The sequence below is a fragment of the Pseudonaja textilis genome, chromosome 1 (genome assembly GCF_049901715.1).
Source record: "Pseudonaja textilis isolate UNSWEBS1 chromosome 1, rPseTex1.2, whole genome shotgun sequence".
Classification (NCBI taxonomy): Eukaryota; Metazoa; Chordata; class Lepidosauria; order Squamata; family Elapidae; genus Pseudonaja; species Pseudonaja textilis.
Window position 1 is genome coordinate 29,974,985 of NC_141990.1, and position 26,095 is coordinate 30,001,079.

General features: G+C 37.5%; 1 protein-coding gene across 1 annotated transcript in view; it reads right to left on the reverse strand.

The window, feature by feature from the left end:
* REL (REL proto-oncogene, NF-kB subunit) overlaps positions 1-25,879 on the reverse strand; it is a 48,586-nt gene extending 22,707 nt beyond the window's left edge. The window contains exons 1-3 of the mRNA XM_026696061.2: positions 25,582-25,879; positions 14,842-14,984; positions 10,956-11,104 (exon numbers count right to left, since the gene is read on the reverse strand). Of these exons, the coding sequence (XP_026551846.1) occupies positions 10,956-11,104; positions 14,842-14,984; positions 25,582-25,588 (299 nt within the window). The 5' untranslated portion in view covers positions 25,589-25,879. The remainder of the gene's footprint in view (positions 1-10,955; positions 11,105-14,841; positions 14,985-25,581) is intronic.
* Between the last annotated feature and the right edge of the window lie 216 nt (positions 25,880-26,095).

Below are 26,095 nucleotides of genomic sequence, written 5' to 3' on the forward strand. Positions count from 1 at the left end.
GGCAAGGTTCAACAAAGATGACTGGCACCACAAACTCTCGCGGTTCCTGATGAGCCAGCACTCAACTCCTTGTTCAGTCACCAATAAGTCCCCAGCTGAGCTCCTGATGGGCAGGCGCCTGAGGACTGTATTGGACAGACTACACCCACAATACTGTCCTGACTCTCCCCTCGCTTCCTCATCGGGGGTTAGACATTTTATCTTACAGGAGCCAGTTTTCGCGAGGAACTTCGCTGGAGACCCCCTGTGGATCCCGGGCAAGATCGTAGCCATCACCGGGCCGCGGTCGTATCGGGTCAGACTGGAGGATGGCCGCGTCTGGAGAAGGCACATAGACCAACTGCGCAGACGCCTCAGCACCATCGCCAGCAGGGACCCAGAGACACTAGACCAGGGGAGGCTTCATCCTCAGCCTCACATCCACATCACGCCCGGCGATCAGTCCACACCTACAACCGGTTCCGAAAGCCCGAACACGGACAGCGGCGCCCAGACAGTTGACCAGCCCGATCCAGCCTTCGAGAGCACATCCCCAGTGAGCAACCCTACGAGCCCAGGGCAGGCCCAAACCGAGGGGCACACTGGTGACACTTTGCCGACTCTGCCTGCCCAGGCAGACCCCGGACGGACAGATAATGTTCCAGAACTACGCCGTTCCGGGCGCCAACATAAACCCCCTGCCTACCTCAAAGACTATGCATGTTCACAGCTGGGGGGAAGGGGTGTTATGTCCTGAGAACTCTAGGAGTTCTCACTCAGGTCCACTCACTTTGAGTGGGCGTTCTTCCCCCTTTCCTCATTGGTTGGTTCTCCCCAGCAGCCAGCTATAAAAGCAGGCTGCGGGGTCCAACCAGTTGCTGATTGCTGCGAGCCAGTTCCAGGCGTGGCAAGCACGGTCAGCCCTTTATTGCTTTAATAAAGTATTGTTGCACTCATGCTCTGGTTCAGCCTCTCATTGCTCAAACTTAACAAAGGGTTTAAAGATCAAACTCAGCAACCACAAATTAGCCTGATTCTCTGGAAGCATCAGATGGGCTGTGAAGAGGAGCAAAGCTGAGGTGTGTTGCATAAAATCAAATGCCCATGTGTCCTTATGTGAATATTGGATTCTAATCTCCATCAGGCTGTTACAGTTCTTTAGAAAGAAAGACTTGAGGTATAAGATGAAACTGGCATTTAGCAGCATATCATCTACTTAATGAAAAGGCATGCTTTGCTTCTCCTTTCTACTGCGTTTTGTTCAAAATCCAAATAATGACATGTAGTTCTTGTTTAGTGACCACAATTAGGACTGACAATTTGGTTGATAAGTGAAATTATGATTGTGCTTATGATCTTACTTCATTTTTTTTTGCTTTACAGACCTGTGAAGATCATAAATGTGAGAATTATAACTGTGAATGGTAATTAAACAAGACAGTTACTAAACAAGGACTATCTGTAATTTCTTTTGCTGCTTAGGATAGTAAAGGCTGAATGACCACTGCCATCATTTCAAGTAATTTGTATTTTCTGTCAGGGACAATGTGAATTGTAAAATAATTCCCACCATTTTAAGTGGAAGAAGGCACAAAAGTATTGGTACATTACAAATATCTCATTCAATTTCTGAAAGCAATAAGTGAGGGGAAACAGATTTCTCCCATTCATAAAGCATCTGCTTCACCGATCCCTTTCCAGGACCACCCCTTCTACAATACGACTCATGTACAGAAAGTAAAAGACCAATTGCCAGAGGGAATATTAAAAATATCTGAATCATAATGCAGCAACTGACTGGGTTTAGGCATTTCCACAACTTAGCTTCCTGGGTGGAGTTATTTTACCTCATTACCTCATTCTATCAGTTCTTTGGCTGGTGTTGGCCTGAAGTTATGACCATCACATCACCCCAATTGTCATGTGATCAAAATTTGGTGCTTAGCAACCAGCTCACATTTATAACAGTTGCAGTGTCTTGCAGTTATATGAACATAATTTGTGACCATTTGACTTCCAACAAGCAAAAATATTGTAAAATGCAGATTAGAAATACAAGTCAAAATAAGCAAGAAAATGGGACACCTATCTGTTCTAGATGAGTTCAAAATACCAGGACCAGATGGTTTACACCACAAGGAATTGCAAGATATGATCTAGAAACATTGAACCATATTTTTCAAAGATCCTGGAGCGCTGGGGAACTACCAGATGATTGGAAAAGAGCTAGTGTAGTTTCCAACTTCAAAAAAAGCTGGGGGGGAAATGGATCCAGGAAACTGCAGACCTATCAGCCTGACATTAATACCTGGGAAGATTCTGGAAAAAATAATCAAGCAACAAATCTGTGAACACATAAAGACAAACGAAGTCATAACCAGAAGGCAACATGGGTTTGTCAAAAACAGATCATGTCAGACAAATCTTATTGCAGTATTTGACAATGTGACAAAATTAGCAGACCAGAGAAATGCTGTGGATATAATTTACTTTGGCGTCAGTAAAGCATTTGATAAAGTAGACCACAACCTTACTACTTGATAAGGTAGAAAAATATGGATTAGACAGCACCACCACCACATGGATTTGTAATTGGCTGACCAACTGTACTAAATGTGTAGTTCTTATTGAAACTGCATCTACATGGAAGGAAGTATGCACGGGGGTACCTCAAAGCTCTGTCTTAGATCCAGTACTCTTCAATATCTTCATTAATAATTTCGCAAGGGGATAGAAGGGGAATTTATCAAGTTTGTAGATGAAATCAAGCTGGCAGGAACAGCCAACACTCTAGAACAGTGGCCCCCAACCTTTTTTGTGCCACGGCCCGGTACCGGCATCACAAAATGATCCGCGGCCGGGTACCGGCATCAGCACACATGACAAGGCAAGGCAAGCTGAGCGACCGGCCAGCCAGCCGTCCCCCGCCACCTTCAACTCCTCCTTTGTACCTTTGTCGATGGGCTTCGCTTCGGGATGGCTTCGGGGCCGTCGCTCGGTTTGCCTTGCCTTGGGTGCTGAAAGAATCCTTGCACCTTAGTTTCGTTCGAAGCTCCCCCCTTCGATGAAACTAAGGCACGAGAATTCCTTCAGGACCCAAACGCCGCTTTCCAACCGGAAAAGCTCACCCGGAAGCACTTTCTCGTCAAACAAGATGGCGGTGCACAGCAAACTGGCGGCCCGGTAGGAAATGTTCCACGGACCGGTACCGGTCCACGGTCCGGTGGTTGGGGACCCCTGCTCTAGAAGACAGGCTCAAGATACAGAAGGATCTTGAAAGACTTGAATACTGGGCCCTATCTAATGAAATGAAATTCAGTGGTGAGAAAAGTAAGGGTCTACATTTAGGCAAGAAAAACCGAATACACAAGTACAAAATAGGTGGTATCTGGCTCAATAGTAATAACTGCGATTTAAAAGGACAATTGGTTAAATATTAGCCAGCAGTGTGCTGTAGCTGTCAAAAAAGTCAACACAGCCCTAGGCTGCATTAATCAAGGGATATAATCAAGATTATGTGAAATAATAGTACCATTTTATAATGCCCTGGTAAGGCTATGTGGCTGTGAAAGTTGGACCATAAGAAAGGCTAAGCACCAAAGAATTGAGACCTTTGAACTATGGTGCTGGAGAAGACTTTTGCAAGTCCCTTAGACTGCAAGGAGATCGAACCGGTCAGTCCTAGAGGAGATCAACCCTGACTGCTCTTTAGAAGGCCAGGTCCTGAAGATGAAACTCAAATACTTTGGCCACTTAATGAGAAGGAAGGACCCACTGAAGAAGAACCTAATGCTGGGAAAGATTGAGAGCAATAGAAGAAGGGGACGATAGAGAATGAGGTGGGTGGATTAAATCACTGAAACAGTAGATGTGAGCTTAAATGGATTCCAGAAGATGGTAGAGGACAGGAAGGCCTGGAGGAATGTTGTCCATGGGGTTTGCGATGGGTCGGACATGACTTCGCAACTAACAACAACAAAGACCACTCTTAGAATATTTCATCCACTTTGGGATGAAGCAGTGCAGAGATGAGTTACAAAGATGCTTAGAAGGTAGAAGACTGGAGACTAAAGCATAGGAAGAATGATTGCAGGAATTGGATATGTCTAGTTTAATGAAGGACTAGGCATGACATGATAGCAGTGTTTCAATATCTCAGGGACTGCCACAAAAAAGAGGGGGTCAATCTATTCTCCAAAGCACCTGAAGGATAAACAAGAAGCAATGGATGGAAACTAATCAAGGAGAGAAGCAATGTAGAACTAACAAGAAATATCCTGACAGAACAATTAATCAGTGGAACGACTTGCTTCCAGAAGTTGTGGGTGCTCAACACTGGAGGTTTTTAAGAAGAAACTGGACAACCATTTGTCTAAAATAGCATACGGTTTCCTGTTGAGCAGGAAATTGGACTAGAACAGGGGTGTCAAACATGCCGCTTGTTTATGAGGTATATCACCAGAAAATTATAACAAAGGAACTACATATTTAATAATACATGTGTTGACAGCAGCGAGAATTGTATTTGCACAACATTGGAAAAATGACGAAACACCTACAGTAAAAATACAATTAGAAAAATTTTAGACTGTGTGGAGATGGATAGATTGACATAAACAATAAGAGATAAGGAAGAAACAATATTTTGCAACATAGGATATGTTTTATCAATGGTTGGATACAAGGGGTAGAAATTAGAAAATGAATGATTACTGATATAATGATTAATGATTACTATATATATATATGCAAATTTCAGCAGAATCTCATCTGCCATCCTCAGGCTTCTGTATAGATGAACACTACACAGAAGCCTGAGGATGGCAGATGAGATTCTGCTGAAACGTCGCTACAACTTTAAAAGCACAACTACCATGACGTGGGAAAATACCCGAACAAAGCCGAATGCCATACATGTAAGTACCCCAAAACTTAAGAAAACACACACACACACACACACACACACACACACACACACATATATATAAATATAAGCATATATAAATATAAACATATATATATATATATATATATATATATATATATATATATATATATATATATATATATATATATAAAAATTACTATATACATGTATTTAAAAAAACAAAACACGCAGCTCGCGGGCCGGATATGGCCCGTGCAGGCCATGCCCACCCCAGCCCCACAAGGGCAAAAATAAGTCCAATACGGCCCGCAATGCGATCAGGTTTGACATCCCTGGACTAGAAGATCTCCAAGGTTCTTTTCAACTCTGGTTTTCTGTTAATCTAGGAAGCCAGATTTGTTTAATAACCACATAATTCATTTAATGGCCATATGATTTGTTTAACAATCACAATAAAAATAGTTGTAAAATTGGTCCAGTCATGTTTAGCAACTGCACTGTTTAGCAACTGAAATTCTGGTTCAAGTTGTTCTAGGCTGAGAACTGCCTATAGAACTGGTCTGGACATCATGGAAATTTTAAATCAACAAGAGTAATGAGTCCCAGATTTTTTATGTATAATATAAATTAGCAGATTTTATTAGCAGATTTTAGGTTGTGGTATAATGAACCATTTGGGCTAACTTGAGAATGCAAACAGACAGACAAATATAATGAGAGTTTTAGTAGTATATAGATTTCATACTGAAAAAAAATACTTTTGGGGGGTCCTTGAAGAAGATTAATATGTAATTTAAGCAGAACTGGATACTGGTTTGAAAATAGAAATGCCAAGTGTTTAAAGAGAGCTATACTTAATTAGAATGTGTGCTTGATTCAATTAATTGACCAATTAAATATTAAATACTAAAATATTAAATACTAACTTATACTAACATAACACCACAAAATACATATTTTACCAATATCAAAAAACAAACGAACAAATGGATAATCAAATTAGGAAGAATTAATCTAGACTTCTCACTTGATCCAGAGTCAAATTATTTTATTTTCGGTACATAATGCAAAGATGTAGCTCTCTGAATAAATCTATAAAATTGGAAAAGGTGAAAGGAAATAGAGGAAAAGAACAAGCAACTGTAAGATGGATGGCCTCAATTTCAGCCCCAATAGTGGAAGACTTTAAGGAATAGATTAGGAATAGATCCTTTTGGAGAAAATCTGTGTGGTCAGTAAAATTCGATACTGACTTTATGGGACATAACCAATGAAAACCTTACTAAACAAGAATTATTCACAGGCAATACTATCTTTCACATTTCCTTTTTCTATCTTAGAAACATCACAGAATAGTCTCTTTTTTTAAAAAAAAAAACCATCCTTCAATTGCACACTTATATATTTAAATGTTCTTCAGTTAGATTATTCATCTTCTAATTAAAGAGAAAGAGGCTACAATATTATATATATTTGCCTGGGAGTAAATTCCAGGAACATTACTGAGTGCACACGGGTAGAAGTAAAGTTTAGTAAAATTTACCAAAAGCCAGAGATTTGGCTGATTGAGACTGAATCCAATATTCCATTGTCTGAAAATGCAGTGAGCAAAATAGGTTCTTAATAGATATATAGAGAATTACATCTTAAAGTTCTTCAATCCCTAAGATCTGTACTTTGTGCATATTTGCTTAGAAGGAAGTCCCTCAGAGTTTGGTGAAACATTTTTTCTAAAATAAGCATGGATAGGATTGCAGTTCTGGATTCTAGATACCTTCCCTTATTTTTAAAGGAAAAAGGAACATTATCATGGTCTAGAGAGGTATGATATTGTATATATTCCCACAGAGGGAAGTATCTTTCTTCTCAAAGTTTCTAACAGAGTGTAGCTGTTCATTTACCACCAGGTATCCCTGTTTTTTTAAAAAAAAAACCTACCAAGAATTAGTTCAAATTTGTTTTTTTTCTGACAGAGAGGGAGGAATGATTCTGAATCATGTAGTTATGAGAAAAAATTACTATGGCCAGGCTACTTGTCTGGTGAGATTCTGAATACTAGCAACAATAGCATCAGCTTCCTAATTTGCATGTAATGGTATCAGATCACAAGGCAGTTTTAAGGGACTCTCCCCACCTACTCCAGCAACCTGATTCTTTCCCACATGGAAAACCCATGACATCACTCCAGCCCAGGGAAGATGCAAAATAGGAATTAATACCAGATACTTGCAATATGAGAAATCAGATTACAGAAGAGCCAAAATCTTGCACACATCAGCTATCCAACTGCTGATATTTCTGAGGACTGATAATTGCCATATTACCTAGAGATACAACAAATCATTTGCCTCTCAGCAAATCATTTGCCTTATAAATCTCTGACTGATTAATTTATCCCACAATAGACAAATATGCAACCTTTCCCATACTCCAAATCTACATATGTAAACTCAGAAACAAATCCCAGGTTGTTCAACTCTAGAAGTGTGATTTCAATTGTGCCTTAGTGTTCCACAAGTTTCCACACTGTAGAAATCATTTCATCCCATGTAAATTTGTACACAAAGAAAAAAATAAATAAAAACCACTAGTGATGTTTGTGATATCTCTGAGCAAAACTTTTCATGAATAACACACTTGAGTAAATATTTAGAACAGCAGTCATTGGCAATGAAGTCATACTGCTTGCAAGTGAAAAATTCCCAATCTCAGTTAAACCTTTCAGTTCAACCAGCTTTTCTTTTAAACGACAGCAACTTCACAGTATAATTTCTCTCTGAATTACTTTGTGTTGAATAATGTTTACTTTCAGAAAGCAGCTGAATAAGGAAGAAGGCTATTCCAAAGAAACTGTGGAAGTACTAAATCTATCATCTCCTTCAGCAAGGAGGGACTTGGTGAATCAGAGAAAGGTAGGGAGCACTGGGCCACCACAAATGCAGTTAAGTTTTCAAATGCAGTTCAATTATACCTGAAAATCATGCAGGGGTGTAAGAATGTCCTTTGGGGGCCTTTATGTGATCTGTGAAAAGACATGGGTGAGATACATAGTGCCAGAAGACTAGAGAAAGAAAAAAGGACTAAAAGAAGAAGAGCCAAGAAACTTGAGACAGGTGATTTTCATATTAATATCACTAGTGATAGCATTTAGACTTACATTCCACTTCACAGTGCTTTATAGCCCTCTCTAAGCTGTTTACAGAGTAAACATCTTGCTTCCAACCATCTGGGTCCTCATTTTACCAACCTCGGAAGAATGGAAGAATAAGTCATCCTTGAGCTGGTGAAAATTGAACTGCCGAAGTGCTGGCGGCCAGCAGTCAGCAGAAGTAGCCTGTAGTACGGCATTCTAACCACTGTACTACCATGGCTCATGCTTGGCAAAACTCTAGAAATGACCATTGATCAGTCAGTTTGTGAACATGTAGAAAAGAATTCATTGTTTGACAGGAGCCAGCATAAGTTTATGAAGAATAAATTATGTCAAACCTATCTGATTTCCTTTTCTTGATAGATCACCACAGGAATATGGTGGACATAATGTACCTCAAACTTAGCTTCAGCAAAACATTTGATAAAGTCCTCCATTAAATTTTGGTAGAGAATATAGTAAAATTAGAACTGAATTACCCCAACATTAACCGAATAAAGATCTGGTTGACCAATGATATCTAATAAATGTATGTCAATGATTCTGCATCAAGATAGAAGGCAGTAACAATGTCATACCACTGGGCTGCATCCTACACGGAAGGGCCTGCATTGTTCATGCTTATCAGTGCCTTGGATAATGGGTTTAAAAACCCAATTATCAATTTGCAGGCAATACAAAGGCAGGAGGAAAAGTTAACACTTTAGAAAAAGTATTAATATTCAGGAGGATTATAATGAGCTGAAAAAATGAGTAGAAACCAAGAAGCTGAATTTCAACAGGGAGAAATGCAAAGTCCTTCATTTGGATAAGAAAATCTAAGATATGAGTAGACAATCTTACGGAGCAACTATATATAATAGAAAGTTCTGAGTATCTTGGTGGATCACAAGCAGGATATGAACAGCGTGATGCACCTGCGAAAAAGTGAATGTAATTCAAGACAACATCAATAGAAATATAGAGGTCAGGATGGAAAAGAGTCATTAGTTCTAATTGGTATTGGTCAGACCAACCTACAATATTGTATCCAGTACTGGGCTTGGCACCTTTATGAAGCACTGACAAACTGGAGCATGTCCAAAGGATAGCAACCAAGATATTAGCAGGCCTAGAGTTAAAAAACTGATGTGGAATAGTTGGAGGCACTGGATGCTTAGCCTGAAGAAGAGAAGACCATGGGGAGATATGACAGCAGAAGACAAGAAATAGTGAGTTTAAATGAGAAGGAAGCAGATTTCATTTGGGTATTAGAAATAATTTTCTAATGAGAAACTGTTCAGCAGTGGAACACGTTGCCTCAGATGATAGTAGAATTCCCGTTTCTATAAGTATTTAAGCATGGATAGCCATGAAGTAGAAACAATGTAGCAGTGGATTACAGTACTGGCTGGGGGTTAGTCTCCTGGCCATTATTTCAGATAAGCTTCAGATAATCAGAGTTGGAATAGAGGGTATAGGTCATCTAGTCCAACCCCCCGCCCAAGCAGGAGACCCTACACCATTTCTGACAAATGGCAGTCCAATCTCTTCTTGAAGATCTCAAGTGATGGCGCTCCCACAACTTCCGAGGGCAAGCTGTTCCATTGGTTGATTGTTCTCTGTCAGAAAGTTTCTCCTTATTTCTAGGTTAAATCTCTCTTTGTTCAGTTATCTCCAAGGTTTCTTCTAATCCTTCCAATCTATTATTAGTCCTTCAGTTTTTGAGGAATAAGCTTTCTTCACTGTTCTCTTTTCGTATTATGAGGAAGAACTTCAAAAGTTCCTGTTTCAGATGCACTTGGCAACCTGGGTTGATATTTGGAGTATACCTTCCTTTCTACATTTCTCTACTGGGAGGGAAAGGAGAGAGTGAAATAGAAGCCTTTTTTCTCTCTGTCCATCAGGGAAAAACAGCAGTCTTCAAATATATTGTTTTTTCCCCCTGCTCTGGCAGTATGAGCACTCTTCCAAGTATGTTGAAGAGAAAGGTGTACTTCCCATTAAGCACAGGAATATAAAGAAGATTGTGAAGGAGCAACACAAGGAGTGAAGGCCCACCAATCAAGTGGGGATGTGCCTAGGTGATCCCAAGGCTGGAAGCTTCTTACACTGGGCAAAACATATTGGAAAGGTTTTCCTCTAGAATAAATTTAATTTTTAAAAAAGCTTATTGTAATTGTCCACTTTAGTATACCAGCTTTAAAACAACACCAACTCTGTGGTGCCAGTGTCTGTACTCTTTCTCTTTACATGAAATCAAACACATTTAAATTTCATAAGAAAATACTATATCATATATAAATATCACAAGAAATGCACAGAAAAGAAAAATCAGATCTTTCAGGCAGGATATTTCACCTTCTGCATATAAGTACAACAGAATTGGCCTCAGCATTTTCCATCTGTTCAATGCTCACTCAACTGCTAGATTTTCAGCTAGGGATAGTTAACAAAGAACTTCGTAACTGGTACCCAAGACACAGGCCCACTTTAAGTCTGCCATACTTTGGGAGGTTTGTTAATTTTCCCCATCTAGAGAAGTAGAAAGTACTAGCAATTAAATAAGTATCTATTAAGAAGTCAAGGAAAGAAAAGGGCTGCAATACTTCAACTACTGGTAGTATCCAGTTCCCCATGGATATCCTTACTTAAAACAGAGCTACAAAAAGTGTGCTCCACCAGCATCATTTCTAATATCCTCAGAACAGTGGAATAAAAGTTTTGCACAATTTAAAACTTTTTTGTGTGTTTTTAGAGTGAGTTTGGAAATAATATGGGCGTCTTCTATGCCTTGAAGAAAGTTGAAGCTTGTATCTCACCTTCCAAATAGGTTTTGAACTTGCCTATTGTTATGGGACCACTCAATATAACATGTAAAAATTTGCAACAATTCTCAAACTGAACAAAAATGTTAGTTCTGTTTCATATCACACATAACAACACCCACTTACTTACCTCAAAACTCTACGCTCTGGCCCAAATTCAGCTTCATAGTAACCATTTTCACAATCCTTTCCAACCAGCTGGTGAGGATGCGGCCTATAGGGTTCATTCTTAGTTACCAATGTTATTCTGATTTTTACTTTCCCAAAGTAGTTCAGAATCTAAAAAGAAATGAAACACACAGCATAAGTATAATGATATGATTAAGCTGATAGAATGAAATGTTATAAATCACAAACTTTCCCAGAGCCCTTCAGGGTCTACACACACTAGCTTTGCATCCTGCTGCGTTAATTCTTGTTGCCAACACCTATTTGGATAACCTTTTTGCTAATGATGGTTCACAAGAAGGACTATACTTCCATAGTTTATATGCTTAGCTAGCAAGTATAAAAGATACAATATTGAAATATATTCTATAGTGTCAAGTCCTAACTTTGTAACTTTGAATGATATGGATTCTGAAATAAGTGTCCCACTCTTTGTGGGGAGATAGATCATTCAATTTCACAAGAGAGAAAGAAAAGCAAACTTCAGCTTAAAATGAAAGGAGATACTGTAACATTTCATATTCACTTTAAATAATTACATGCAAAATTGCAATAGTGGAACAAATAAAAACATAAGGCTTCTCAAATTACAGAAGCGATTACAACAGAAAACTATATGGGGGAAAGATCACATTCTGAATAGATTTCAAAATTATGTTGATCTGCTTTTACTTAGAAGTAAATATACGTTTTAAACAAATGGCAGCGTGTATAAAGTATACAGGGACTGTGCTTGTGGAGAGACAGTAATGACTGAGAGAAAATATGATAGGGGTTTGCAAATATATGAAGAGGTGTCATATACCGTATCAACCCAGAATGCAAGACATAGTATAATGGCTTTATCTTAAGGAAAGCAAAAGTACTGAATGGTGCTATAATTACTAAGTGAAATAATGACTCCTTTTATCTGGATGTGTTCAAATGAAACACTGTGATTAGGAATCCTGCACTGACCAAGAGATACATAATATTTTAATGACCTGTTCCAATTCTACGATTCTAAGATCTTCCATGTTTTCCAAAATCCTACAACCTTTTAATTAAATATTAAGTCAAACAATGCAGCTTGCTCAATTTCATTTTAATCAGTCCTTATGTTTTACAATGAGGTTTTCTGGGTAAACCCAGGATGCTTTATTCAATAAACCATCGTTTGTTGTGTCCTAACTTATTTCATCAATTAATACACCACATAACCTATACACAGAAGACAGCCCCATTTAAATTAGTGGTGCTTACTCCCAGGCAAGTGGACATAGAATTAGTGCCTGAAGATATAATCCTAAACTCACATATTTAAGGATAAGGTTTACTGAACTGCATGAGGATATTTTTCTCATAAAAAACCATCAGGGAAGCATCAAACTTATTATCAGAGTACATGCTTTATGCAGGAGAGTCTTGGCTTCAATCTCTGATGGCTTTAGTGGAAAGAAACTGAACAATAGGTAGATGTTATTTCTGTGACTTTTCTCTGCCTGAAACCTTAAGAGACACTAGCTTCAGGTCCAAAGTGGCCGCAAAATTTTTTAGGATTATATGTATTTTAAAAATCTTTATTAAATTAAAAAAGTCATATAAGATATAAAATAACAAAAAGCGAAAAACCTGCGAAAGGAGGATCAAAAAGGGAAAAAAATTAAAAAGTGACAAAAACAAAAGAGGGATTGATTTCCAAATTTCTTCAGTACAGATACAAATAAATAGTAATCTCTTACAGTAAAGTAAAACAAAATCTTTTAAAAATATACAGGTTAAACAATAAAAATAACATTAAAATTATATAAGAAAAGCCATCTTATTCTAAGTTAAATACAAGCATAATGATGGCTATTAATAAGAATATAAATGCATAATACTTGTATAGTTATATAAAATCTAGTTATCAAATCCTAAAATCAAAACTTCATTTTTATCTTTTACAAGGAAGAAGTCCAAAAGTGGTCTCCAAACAGAAATAAAATTAGATAGGATTTTGTCTTTCATCAAAGTAGTCAGTTTTGCCATCTTTGCTAATTCCCTATAAAAATCTTTGCTTTTCCATTGTTCACTGTTCCTCTTTCTTGTGAAGGAAGCTCCCAATGACCATTGCGATAAACATGGTTTTTCTTTTGAGGGTTATGCTTTGGCAAAATTCCGCCACACAAAGATCAGAATTTCCTCCTGATTGAATTATCTGATAAATCTTTGTGAGATTATTGGAAAGTATGTGGTACTACCTGTACAGTGGCATTCTCCAACTTACACAACACCTAAATACCTTCCCAATGTTCCCCACCTAGCCTAGCCAAACAGTAACTGAATTATGGACACTAAAGTCCTACCTAATCTATAAATTAGAGAAGGGTGCTGTACAAATCATTACAAATATTATGGCTACAGAGATAATCCAGGTACGGCTGGAGTGGATATTGTTTCTCCATTTTATTTTTCTGCTGGTGAGATCCAGGAATGGACAAGAAGGATTGATACTTGGAGGTAGCCTAAGAGCAATAGTGTGGAAGTTGGCTAGTCAGGACTTTCATCAGAAATTCAAATGTTTCTGAATAATTTTTTTTCCCTTCCAGTCAAACCTATGAAACACTCCGCTGTTTAGGTTAAATGACAGTGATTTTCCTTCCTTGATATTAACTATAAGGAAATAAGGAAATAATCCTGGAGGTATGCAAACATCCTGACTGGCAATTGTTGGCACTACTAGACTTTTCCCTCTACACCTGATGAGTGGTTCGTGGATTTATCTTTTGGATCCACCTACTGGGACAAATGATTCTATATTCTATTTTAATTGGTTCAGAGTGAGAGAGGATTTGTCAATCTTTTCTAGATTTGCTTCAAAAGGCTCACTGTAATCTTTAAATCCTCAAAGTCCCAGAGCAGTATACCTGAAGGATAATTATTCTTTATTACAGAGTTCATCCAAAACAAGAATCATAATGAAAATTGTGGTTTATTTAAGTTATCCTTGGTAGCACAGTGGTTAGAATGCAGTATTGCAGGCTAATTCTGCTGACTGTCAGGAGTTTGATTCTCACCAGCTCAAGATTGATTCAGCCTTTCATCCTTCTGAGGTCGGTAAAATGAGGATCCATATTGTTGGGGGCAATATACTGACTCTGTAAAACCACTTAGAGAGGGCTGAAAGCACTATGAAGTGACATATAAATCTAAGTGCTATTGCTATTGCTTTCATTTATATTGTTATTGTTGTTCTTATCACTTGTAGGATGCCTATCCATTGAAATGGTGCAATGTTTCTCAACTTTGAGAACTTTAAGAAGTGTGGACTTCAATTCCCCAGCTAACTCCATGCTGGCTTGGGAATTCTGGGAATTGAAGACCACACATATTAAAGTTGCTAAGACTGAGAAAGATGAACTAGTGTGTGGTATGGTCATGCTTTATTCAATAAATTATGGTTAAACAGTTCATGGCTTGCTACAACTTACATGGCCATAGTCCTGAACTTGGAAATCTTTCTTTCCCTTGTAGAACTACAAAACTTTCTGCTTTTGTTAAGTTGCAAAAAAGCTATAGAACCTTTACAACAAGCTTTTTAAAATATCATTCTGAGGGTCATCTTTTTAGGGTAGCCTTTTACAATATTATTTGTATATATGCGATTATTGTATAATTTGGATTTCATAACATAAGAACAAGACAAATGAGGAATCAAATTTAATCTTCCCAGCAGCTTTTCAACACATTTTGCCCGAAGAAAGCGGACCTTAAACAATGTACTGTATTGCACAATTCTTGCCTTTTGAGCAAAACAATATCCACTCCCAATTTTGAAAGAAGTTTGGGGTACACAAAAGAGAAAGCAAACACAGTAATAGGTATACCTGTATAGATGGGAATGTCCGGTTGATATCGGTACTATGTTCACCTGGAATACTGCCTGCTGATCTTCCTTCACATTTGTATCGAAAACGCATCCCTCTTTGTCTAGGTTGCTCATATATTTCAATATATGGCTCATGACCACCTTTAAAAGGAAAGAAACAATTATAAACATGCAATTTAAAACATATGTTATGGTAATTAAATGACCGCTAGGAACTGGCTTTTAAAAGAGAAGGTGAAACAGCTAATTTGGAAAGCAGATAAGAAAAGTCATGTGAAATGCTGGCATGTTCCTGGAGATTCTAGTCATCCAGGTCATGGTTTTCCCAAAGGTGCATTTTCCAAAGGCAACTAGGTTTTATTTTTTTGCTCTTTGCTTGAAGATGTTTTGCTTCTCATCCCAGTAATTTCTTCAGTATATTCTGCAAGGGATATAAATCCTTCCTTCTCCACTATTCAGTCAGAACTCAAGAAGTTTCTTGGATGAGAAGCAAAATGTCTTCAAGCAAAAAACAAAGAAAATCCAGTTGCCTTTTGAAAAACAGCACCCTTGGGATAAAACATTCACATTTTCTACTGATGTCAGTTTATCAGCTCTAGCAGCATTGCCCATAAAAATTCCTATCTGGATTCTGTGACAGAAATGGCCTTATTATTGGGAAAAATTGAAACAAAATTCTGTTGATTACTTTATGACCTGAGTTGAGGTAAATTACTCTGCTATACGAAGCTTCAAATGCTTAACTCAAGATTAACTCACTGATTTCTGTATTGTCTTTCTTGTTCTGAGGCTCATCCATATAACCACCTTATCCAGGCTATGAGACAGCTCATTCTTTATTTCTTGAATAGAATAGAATAATAGAGTTGGAAGGGACCTTGGCGTCTAGTCCAACCTTCTGCTTAGGCAGGAAACCCTATACCATTTCAGACAAATGGTTATGTAATCTTAAAAACTTCCAGTGTTGGAGCATTTACAACTTCTGGAGGCAAGCTGTTCCACTGAAGCTGTTCTGTCAGGAAATTTCTCCTTAGCTCTAGGTTGCTTTTACATGTCCTCAATAAGGAAATGCCATCACATTGCCAGCCTACTATTGAGGCAGACTGAAGTCAGATTCAGTTGACCAAGCAGAAAATTTGTGTTTTTCTGGAAAACAGGAGAAAACCTGTTTGAATGTTCTACTGTATCTTTGGAGGGTCAATAATTTGTTGAACTCTAAGAGGTCCTTGAAGACCATCCTCTCCCACTGGGCTGAATGACTCCACATTTACTGTATATATCTCCTGATACTGTTGTTCTCTTTTTAAATTCTGCTCTTTGTTGAAAAAAAATTGATTACATTTACCTTCAACCAGGCTCAAATTTGAAAAAATATTTTCAAAACCTAAAATCATGCATGCAAGATCTATATGCGCAGATTATGTATGTGTGCACAGATTGCCTGTATTTTAGCACTAATTCAAAATTGTGAATCTCCAGCATATGACTACAGGAGGAACAATTTCTAACTAGAGAGAAAAATGATTCCAAGTTAACTTCTGCAGTTATCTCAGACGGAACTAAATGCTAATCTTTAATTATGTTTTCCTAGTTTACTGGTAACATTAATTAACCAAATTGCTGTGGGGCCTTCTGAACAGATTATACTAGATCGTACTTGCAGTTTCAGCCTACTTAGACTAACTTTGTACACTGAGCAGAAATCAGCATTAAATAACTAGCAGGAATAAAGGGGGAAACCCGAGTTTGATGGATCTCATGATGCCTTTTTCCTGAAACCTCAAAGGCTATCAGTAAGAGTTACCGGTAGCCTTCAGTAGACTTAGAAATAATGACCTGTCCCTACGGAAGATATGGTAATTAAAAAAGTGTTTGAATGTGCAGAGATGGACAAATTAACGATGGAGTTGAGGGACAAGAAGGAAACAGAATATTATAAGATTTGGGACATATGGTATGAGTGGCTAGAGGAGAAAAGTAAAGAATATGTACACAATTACTTAAGATTTGCAGGAAATGTGTATATAAGGAATTATAAAAAGGTAAATATAAATGTAAAAATATTAGAGAAATATACCAGGAATTGAAAATGAAAATGAAAGTACTACTATGTAAATAGGAAAGAAGGTGACTCTGATGTACTGTCAAAAATGAAAATGTAGTGTAAATGTTTGAAAAATGTGTAATAAAGATTATTTTTAAAAAAAGAAATAATGACCTGTATTTTACTAAACCCATATCTAACATTGTTATTCATGGTTTATTGAAGAAGCCATACATGTGGTTTATTGAATAAACCTAACTAACTGGCGTCAGATTAAGCATGCAGACTACTTTATGGCTTAGCACACAAAAGTTCTATCATACTCTCAATAGAGTTTTTTCATGCTCTCTACATGCTCTTTATTACAAAATAGATTTAAACACAACATTCTCACAATTCTCTTATTTGCTGTCCTTCTACTCCTCTCCTAAGTCTTTCAACACAATATAAAAATATACTGAGACTGAAAAGAGTGCAGAGAAGAGCAACAAGGATGATTAGAGGTCTGGGGGCTAAAACATATGAAAAATTTGGTATGGCAAAAAGGACCAAGGATAACATGATAGCAGTGTTCCAATATTTGAAGGACTGTCATAAAGATGAGACGGTCAAACTATTTTCAAAAGCACCTGAAGGCAAGGCAAGAAACAATGGGTGGAAACTAATCAAAGAGAGAAGCAACCTAGAACTAAGGAGAAACTTCCTAACAGTGACAATTAATCAGTGCAGGTGTTTGGCTTCAGAAGTTGTGGGTGCTTCAACACTGGAGACTTTTAAGAAGAGACTAGGTAGCCATTTGTCTGAAATGGTATGATAGGTCTTCTGCTAGAGCAGGGTTTGAACTAGATGATTTCCAAGGTCCCTCCCAAATCTGTTGTTCTATGTTTTTCTTGTCTACTGCAAAATAGCTTGGGACTTGTTCTACCATTCTACAATCAACACCAAAATTGAGATTACAGTACCGCTGTTGTTTCCTTCTGCATACATTTATACAACGCAGCACTTGAGTTATAAGGATTATGATAATACAGATGGAATCCAAGTCAAGGAATGTTTATGAAAGTGACTCTTAAAAGTGTCTGTTTTTACATTGTCCTAACACTAGACTCTGTGAAGCAGAGGACAATGTAAAAACAGACACTTTTGCTTCATTCTGAATTTGATCATTTACAGGCAGAAGATTAATTGGAAAAACATACATGTGCATTCATTAGGAAATTAGAAAATTCCCCTAATTTATAAAAAATATGAGGATCCTTTACAGCTTTGTTTCAGATGTTAAAATACAGGTTGTCCTCAACCTAGTGGCCATATATGATAGCCCTTTAAAAGAGTGAGTTATGGCAGTTGCAGCATTCCTGCAGTCATGTGGTTAAAAAAATCCAGGTGTGCATTTGCAATAGTTGCAGCATCCCAGAACCAGGCGATTGTCAGGTGTGACATTCCCAAGGGGGCTTCCAACCAGCGAAGTCAATAGAAGAAGCTGCTTTCACTTAACAACAGCATGACTAACTTAATGATGGTAGCAAAAAATTTATAAAATTGGGCATGACTCACTTAACAACTGCATCACTTAGCAACAGAAATTCTGATACCAATTATGGTCATAAGTCAATGACTACTTATGCATTGTTTACTAAGAAATCATGGGACTCACTTACTTGAATAAGCAGACTCAACGTGAAGCTGTTTATTGAACAACTTTACAGGTCTGGTTTCATTTTTGGATTTCTTTCACAATAAATTTTTAAGTAATACCATAACCCCAAATGGTTCAGCTGCCAGGCTGCAATGAAATGTGCGAAGTAATGTTCGCTGATAGATTCCTAAATATATTTACACTTATTTTACTGATAACCTACCATTATTCCAATTAACTAAATGAAGAGCCTCTCTCCATTGCAGATTCCAAATCATGAACAATTAAAAAAACAAAAACAAATGAAAACAATGTTATATTTATCCAAACTAAAAGAAATAATGAACAAACCTGGAAAAATAAAATTGTAAGACAAAGTATGAACATATAATTAGGCCATTGGTAAAACACATGATTGTTTGGTCTAAGATTCTGGAATATTCAATTAATTTTGGGGGGAGATTTTAGAGAGTCCCTGTCAATCAAAATAGACAATACTGAACAAAATGGACAAATTGTTTTGAGTTTTGGCTAAGGTACTTTCTGATGATACCTAGCTCATTAAAAAGAGTGATATCGTTTCCTACACTTAGAAGATCGTACTACAGAAATGGGAAGCAGTGACCTCATTGATGTGTTTTATATTCAAACTTTAGATTCAAACTTGCATTAGCAATTTCAAAAACTCTTGACCAAGTTTAACAATCTAACAAGCAACTAGATCCTTCTGTCAAGCTATTGAGCATAAACAGAAAAAAATGTTGCCATGCCCACTTTGGACTGGGCTGTCTTTCATCTGCATATGCTTAACATATAACGGTTCTTGACATTTGACTCCAAAAGATATGTGGTCTTTCACAGGAAAGAAATTTTGTTCAAAAATTCAAGGCAAGTGATGTAATAACTTAGTTGCCCATTTAAAAAACAAATTAGTCACAATTTAAGCATTTTGAATGTGCTCAGGCTGGAATGACCGCTTGACAGTTCTTTTCTACAGAAGTACATTGGAAAATGTTCCCAATTCTCAATTTTCACTTCCACTTTTCTATGTTCTTGAAAGGTGTTATGCTGGACAAACCCTGTATCAAATGTCAAAACATCAATTCAAATGTTGTATCTCGGGCAGAGGTGGATGTACTACATTTAACAAGAAAATCCTGGTTTTATGCATATGAAACTAGCTTCATATCTATAGCCTAAGCCAGCATAGATTCCTCCTTTTATTCGACAAGGTTCCTATGAAAATTCATCATTTACTGCACACATAATTCTTGCCCTACACAAGCCAGTTCAAGACTATAAGTAATTGTCAACTTACCACAGTTCATTTAGTGACCATTTGAAGTTATAGTGGGATTGAAAAAAGGAACTTATGGCCATTTTTCACACTTATGACCATTGCAGCATCCCCATAGTTACATGATCAAAAATCAGACGCTTGGGAAGTGACCCATATTTATGACAGTTGCAGTGTCCTGTGATATTCTGATAAGCAAACTCAATGGGGAAGCCAGATTCACTTAAAGACCATGTTACTAACAATGTCAGTGTTTCACTTAACAACTGTGGCAGGAAAGTTGTACAATGGGGCAAAACTCGACAACAGATATGTTGGGCTCAATTGTGGTCATAAGTTGAGAACTACCTCTATTTGGAGACAAGTGTCGACCCTGAAGGTGGCATATGTGTAGCCATATTTGATTGTAGCCTTTGTCTATGCTTTTCTTAACTTTCTTTAGGGTTTCTGCAAAGGATTTTAATGGTGCTTCAGGCTCGCCACATTTTAGCAGCGGGGGGGGGGGAGTTGCAGAGATAAGGGGGAATGTTATGGCTAATTGGCATTCCTTCCCGTGAGAACTGAAAAGGTGCCTGCAGCTGGTGGAAGGTGGAGTTTGGAGTCATCGGACTGATGGACTGTGTGCTGATTGGAGAATGTGATTATGGGGGAAAGTTTCAAACTTTTGTTTTTACTGGATGTCATTCCGGGATCTGGTCAGAGTCGGAATTACACCAAGACCTTGCCAATGTGATATGTTCCTAATAAATAGACTTTGATGAAAGATGGATGCCTTGGACTTTTATTCTGGGGGCATATTACTTGGAACCTTGACAACAGGATGAGCTACCTTTAATGGGGATATAGCTGATGATGCCATCAGTTGAGCTCAGATATTTTCCCCCAAAACACAGGGAGGAAAGAAAGGAGGAAATTATTCCACCTAAAACAAGTATTTTGATGCCAAATATCAGTAATTTAAACTTCTGGACTCTGAGATATTGCCGATAGTGCACCTCTGCTTTAAAGTAAATTATTTAAAAATAGTTCCCCAAATATGCATATTATTACATTGTGAGAGAAAGCTTCTGCAGGTAGCTTCTTTGTGCAAGCAAACCAGAGTCTATGGATGCCATTATACACATAAAACCCTCCCAAACAGTTTCCTCAAGATACTCTAGTTAAACAAACAAACAACAAATAAACAAACAATTACAGATGGTCATAAATTCACACTGTCATTAAAATACCTTGAGACTTCGTGTAAAAAGTGTGAAACCATGTTTAAAAAAAAGATTTGGCCATCCTGTGAGCTTTCAGTTATTATTCAACATATAAATATATATACAATTATTTTTATTTAACACATGAACTACAGGCCCTCTACAGATTCTCACCAAAGATCACTTAATAGATTATAAGCTGAGAATAACTAACCTAAAGAATACCTACTGTATGTTATTTGTCTTTTGTATATGCTTCTTATGTATTTGTTGTAGCTCTTTTCCTCCCCATCCCTAATTTTAATAAAACTATCGCTTAATGCAATGTGTCAACCAAGCCTCTCAGTATTCATATTAGATAGTGCCATGTTCACGATGTTGATCACAGAGCTCAATTAGTGATTTAAGGCAGCCACTGTCACTCAACCCTACCTACCTCATATTTTGCTATGGGCAAAATCTGATCCACATATAGTTCGCTGAGCATTTATCGAAAACTCTGAATAAAAATAGAATAAATTTAAAAATGTATTGAAATTAATGATGATTAATGATTGAAATTAATTCAGTTGTATAGCTTCTCCTTTAAAAAAAAATTGTACCTCTGGGTTCCAGGAAGTCTTGATGTTATAAGGAAGGCATGACTGGACTATCCAAAAGGCACCTGCTTGCCACAAAAGAAGTCAGATGTTTTTTTCTGTTTCAGTAAGTTTTTTATCTTTATTGATATTAGCCTGTAATTAGCTCAATAGTCTCCTGCAAGGTTGTCAAACTCGCGTTGTCACACCATCATCACATGATGTATCACAACTTTCCCCCTTTGCTAAACTGGGGGTGGGCGTGGCCAGCATATGATGCATCCAGCCCATGGGCTGTGAGTTTGACACCCCTTTACTGCCTTCAGTGAGGCTTTCCTTTCATTCCTCAAACCAATAGACCCCTAGACCATAATATCAGGCCTCGAAGTTCCCATTTCTTTTCATGCATTGCCTTTGCCCAGGAAAATCCATGGTGCTATACATATAAGATAAAATAACTTTGTTGTCATTTTTTTTACTGTGAGCACATTGGCCCACATTAAAAATGAAATTCTGTTGCCTGCTCTCAAGTAAAAGTGTGTATCTACCCAAATACATATATACACACGCTATATACATACATAAATACCTGCACTGTACATAGACACACACACACATCACTGTCCATTTTGAATATGTAGTGGAAAGGGAAACTTTGAGAGTTCACAAGGTTGATGCCATAAGGAACAAAACTTTGACTGAATCTAGATGTTCTGTTTTGGATACCACAAAGTCTCCTCCCAGAAGGTAATAAGGAAAACAGGTTGTGAAGAGGATGTGTAGCATCCTAGACAATCCTGAGGACCCTGCTCAAGCATCACTTATATGCTATGTTCTGGATAGAAGGAAATAAACTACCAATGATCTTTTCTGCTATCCTCACCACTTTCTGCACCGCTTTCCTGTCTGAAGCAATAATGCTTCCAAACCAGACAGTAATGCAATATGACAGGATGCTCTCAATTGTCCCTCTATAAAAAGTGATAAGGACAGGGGAAGAAAGGTGAACTTTTCTCATGTGACGCAGAAAATGCAGGTGCTGCTGTGCCCACTTTGCCAGTGTCTCACTGTTGAGTGACCAAGCTAGCCTACTTGTTAGTTGCGCACCCAGAAACTTGATGCTGCTAACCACCTCCACAGGTGACTCATTAATACGTAGAGGTGTGTGGCTGTGCCTGCCTTTTCTGAAATCGACAACAATCTCTTTCATTTTTCTTACGTTTAAAATGAGGCTGTTTTTGTTACACCAGTTCACTAAACCCTCCTACCTACTGTTGTATGCAGAAAAAGCTTAGTACCTTATGTAAAATGATATAATCTTTCTCTCCTTTGTGGTATTCTCATTTGAAATGTCCACATATGTAAGTTCAGAGAATGCAGGAAAAAATACAGTAGTTTTTCCTTTCTTCTATATTTTAAAATGTATTTTGTCATTTAGATTTTACAAGTTGCACCTACAAATCCTGTCTTTCCACCAATATAATTGAAAATGCCCAATATATGAATGGTGCCAGTAATTTAATTTCAACATCAAGACAAGGAAATTTGACCAATCTTTGGATTATGTTTAAAGAGTATTAGTAAATCATTGCACTGTGTATTGAGTACATTCTTCCTTGATATCCATTGAGAGAACAAATATTAAATATTTAAATAGAAAATCATGTCACCAGCTTGAATAAAACAGGAAACTGTATTTAACTGAAGACTTCCTTGTTTTTTGTTTGCTCAAGAAAAGAGAGAAGTAAAAGTGTGTAAGTGAAAGGTTCATTCATGGCTTGGTATATAACAGTATGAGCTTTCCCAGTGTGGTACATTTTATAATATCCTTCAAGTTACTATTTCATATCAAAAACAAAAGGTCTTGAAATCAACATTTCATTGTATAAATAATCTCACAAAATGACGCTGGCAAAAGAAATTTAAGATATTTCTGTGATATGTGAAATTCTGAATGCAATGATGAAAGAGATACAAGGCTTAAATGTAGAGTTTTTAATGCCTCAAATCATATAGAATGAAATACTATATACTATAAGTTTCATATGCAAAATATTACATTATACATTCACAGTTGTAAGAGGTAAAAGTTTCTGAATAATATTATACTGTATTTCTCTTCCACCAATTACTTCTATTTATTAGTAAAAATGATATTGTACTACTTTGTAACTTTCAAATAACTTCGAAGCCAGCATAGCAGGTAAAGAAAAATTGATGTAATTAATAATGTTAAAAAACAGTTTCAAAACATGTTATTAATAGTTGTTTTCAGTAAAAAATGCTATAAGGATTATTTCAATACTGATAAATGGAAGATTTTGATTTTGAGAAACCTAAAAACATCCCTTAAAAACAAAATGTAGCCTATTCATGGCTCTCCATTAGAAATTTAGATGGAAATCTGTGCAATTTTCATCTCTGTTTAGAAAGACATCGTTACAGTGCTTATGTGGAAATAAATCAACTTGGAATCAGTGAGGGGTATTTGAAGAAACATACAAAATTGAGATGAATTTTGTCTACTTTCCCATCTTCACTGCCTTCCCTTCATATCTTAGGCTATATTGCAGATAAAAGAGGCAATTCAAAAAGGCAACAGCTGAAATCAAACAGTAACTATGCAGAACCTCCATTGTTTGGAGGCACCAGTTCAGATTTCAGTACCAAGAATAGACCAATACAGCAAGAAAGTATCCAGCAAGTTCCAAAATTGAATGACAGTAAGTGGTAGGACAATAAATACTCACTATAATTCTTTTTTTTTTAAACTACATTAATTATGACTTAGGATAGTCTCTGTGTCTTTCCAATTCCACTCTACCTCATTTTTCAGTTATTTAAGCATGTTTGTTCAAAGCTGTTCTTATTCAGAAAAGTTGAAGCTGTCAGTGAAAAAATGATTTTAATGCCTCAAAGTTACCTATTATAGTGGAGACATAAAAGTTGAGATGTAAACCTGAAGTGCTCTAACAATCTAAATATCAAAACAAAGAGACTTTGTGAGACTTTAAATACCAGCTTTTGACAAAATATAAAGTTTTGCTATAATAGATCTGAAGCTGTCACAAGGCTCTCTTTTCATTGCTACAAAATAGTATGGATCCTTCTCAGATAGCAAACAGCAACTGACTTAATCAATGCTATATTGATTCTAGTATTTCATCAATTACTGAATTATTATATCTGTATCCTATTCTTTTTCCAAGCAGCTGAAAGTAACATTTTAGCTTGGAAGAACCTATAAAGTGCAAAATAAAAATAGTATGTATCTAAGGAGATTTAAATGGCTACCTAGGGGTCGTCTAAATTAATTTTTACAATTAATTATATTAATATTCATAATTAATAATATGCTGCCCCTCCATAACAGCATAATAAAAAGATTAAAAGGTAATACAAAACATTTGAAAATTAAGAAAAAATAAAGATTAAAAAAAGGAGGAATGGATGAGATGGGTGTGGGGATTTCTCTTTAACTGATGAGTCACTTCTGACATTGAGCACCATCGGAGGATTTTGTGTGTGTAATTTTGATTTTATTTTGCCTGCACTGAGCAGTTTACAAAACCTGGCCTCACACCATCAAAAGTTTTCTCCGGGTACTGTCACACCAGGAAAACATTCAAACGATTAATCTAACTATCCGCCATCACATCCCCTAGCCTGCAAAAAAGGGAAAGGATCAAGAAGTAAGCAAAGCATTTGTCAATACTCTAGAACCCCTGTATCTTATAAGCAAGCTTCTCTCCAGATGTGGTTTTCTGTCCAACTGTCCAGAAAGAAAATAGTTTCTTCGGCCCCAGGGACAGAAACTAAAGTGAGTGCGGAGGAACTGTTAGTATAGGAACAGACTTCCTGAGGCCTCTGCGCCTTGATCTCTGCCCTTTTTCTGGACAATCATGTCGAGCAAACGGTACGAGGCCGCCTTGCTGACCTCGATCCGACAGAGCCCGACCGCGCGATTCGAGCGCTTACCGGCCATGGTGGGACCTTCTCCCGCTGAGGCTGGCGTCCGCTGAGCTGCTTCTCGTTCAGGCGGCAGCCTCCGTCTTGCCTATTCCGCGTCTGAGTGCTGCTTGTCTGGTAGTTAAGATCTTCCTCTCTGTGCGCTTACTCGTTACCGTCAGGGAATTTCCCGAGACCTAGGCAAATCACTTCCCCGTCGATGTCTGTCAGTGAAAGAATTACCTATAATTTTCTTTGCTTAAATGTCAAAGGAGGGACCGCCTCCCGCCTCCTCGATTTTCAAGCTACTTTAACATGCAAACGCTTCACGCGAGGAGGCTGAGCTGATCGCGGCCAGCGCGCCCCTCCTTTTCGTGAGTGACGGGGGATGCCTCACTGCAATTCACACTCAAACCCACTGAGCTGTGGTCAGTGACCCTCGCTTTGCTCACTTCTCACCTTTTGAGCTTCCCTCTCAAAAGAAGAAGGGGTTTGACTTGGTCGGCCCTATACAAGAGAATGGGTTAGATCTGGTTGGAATTTG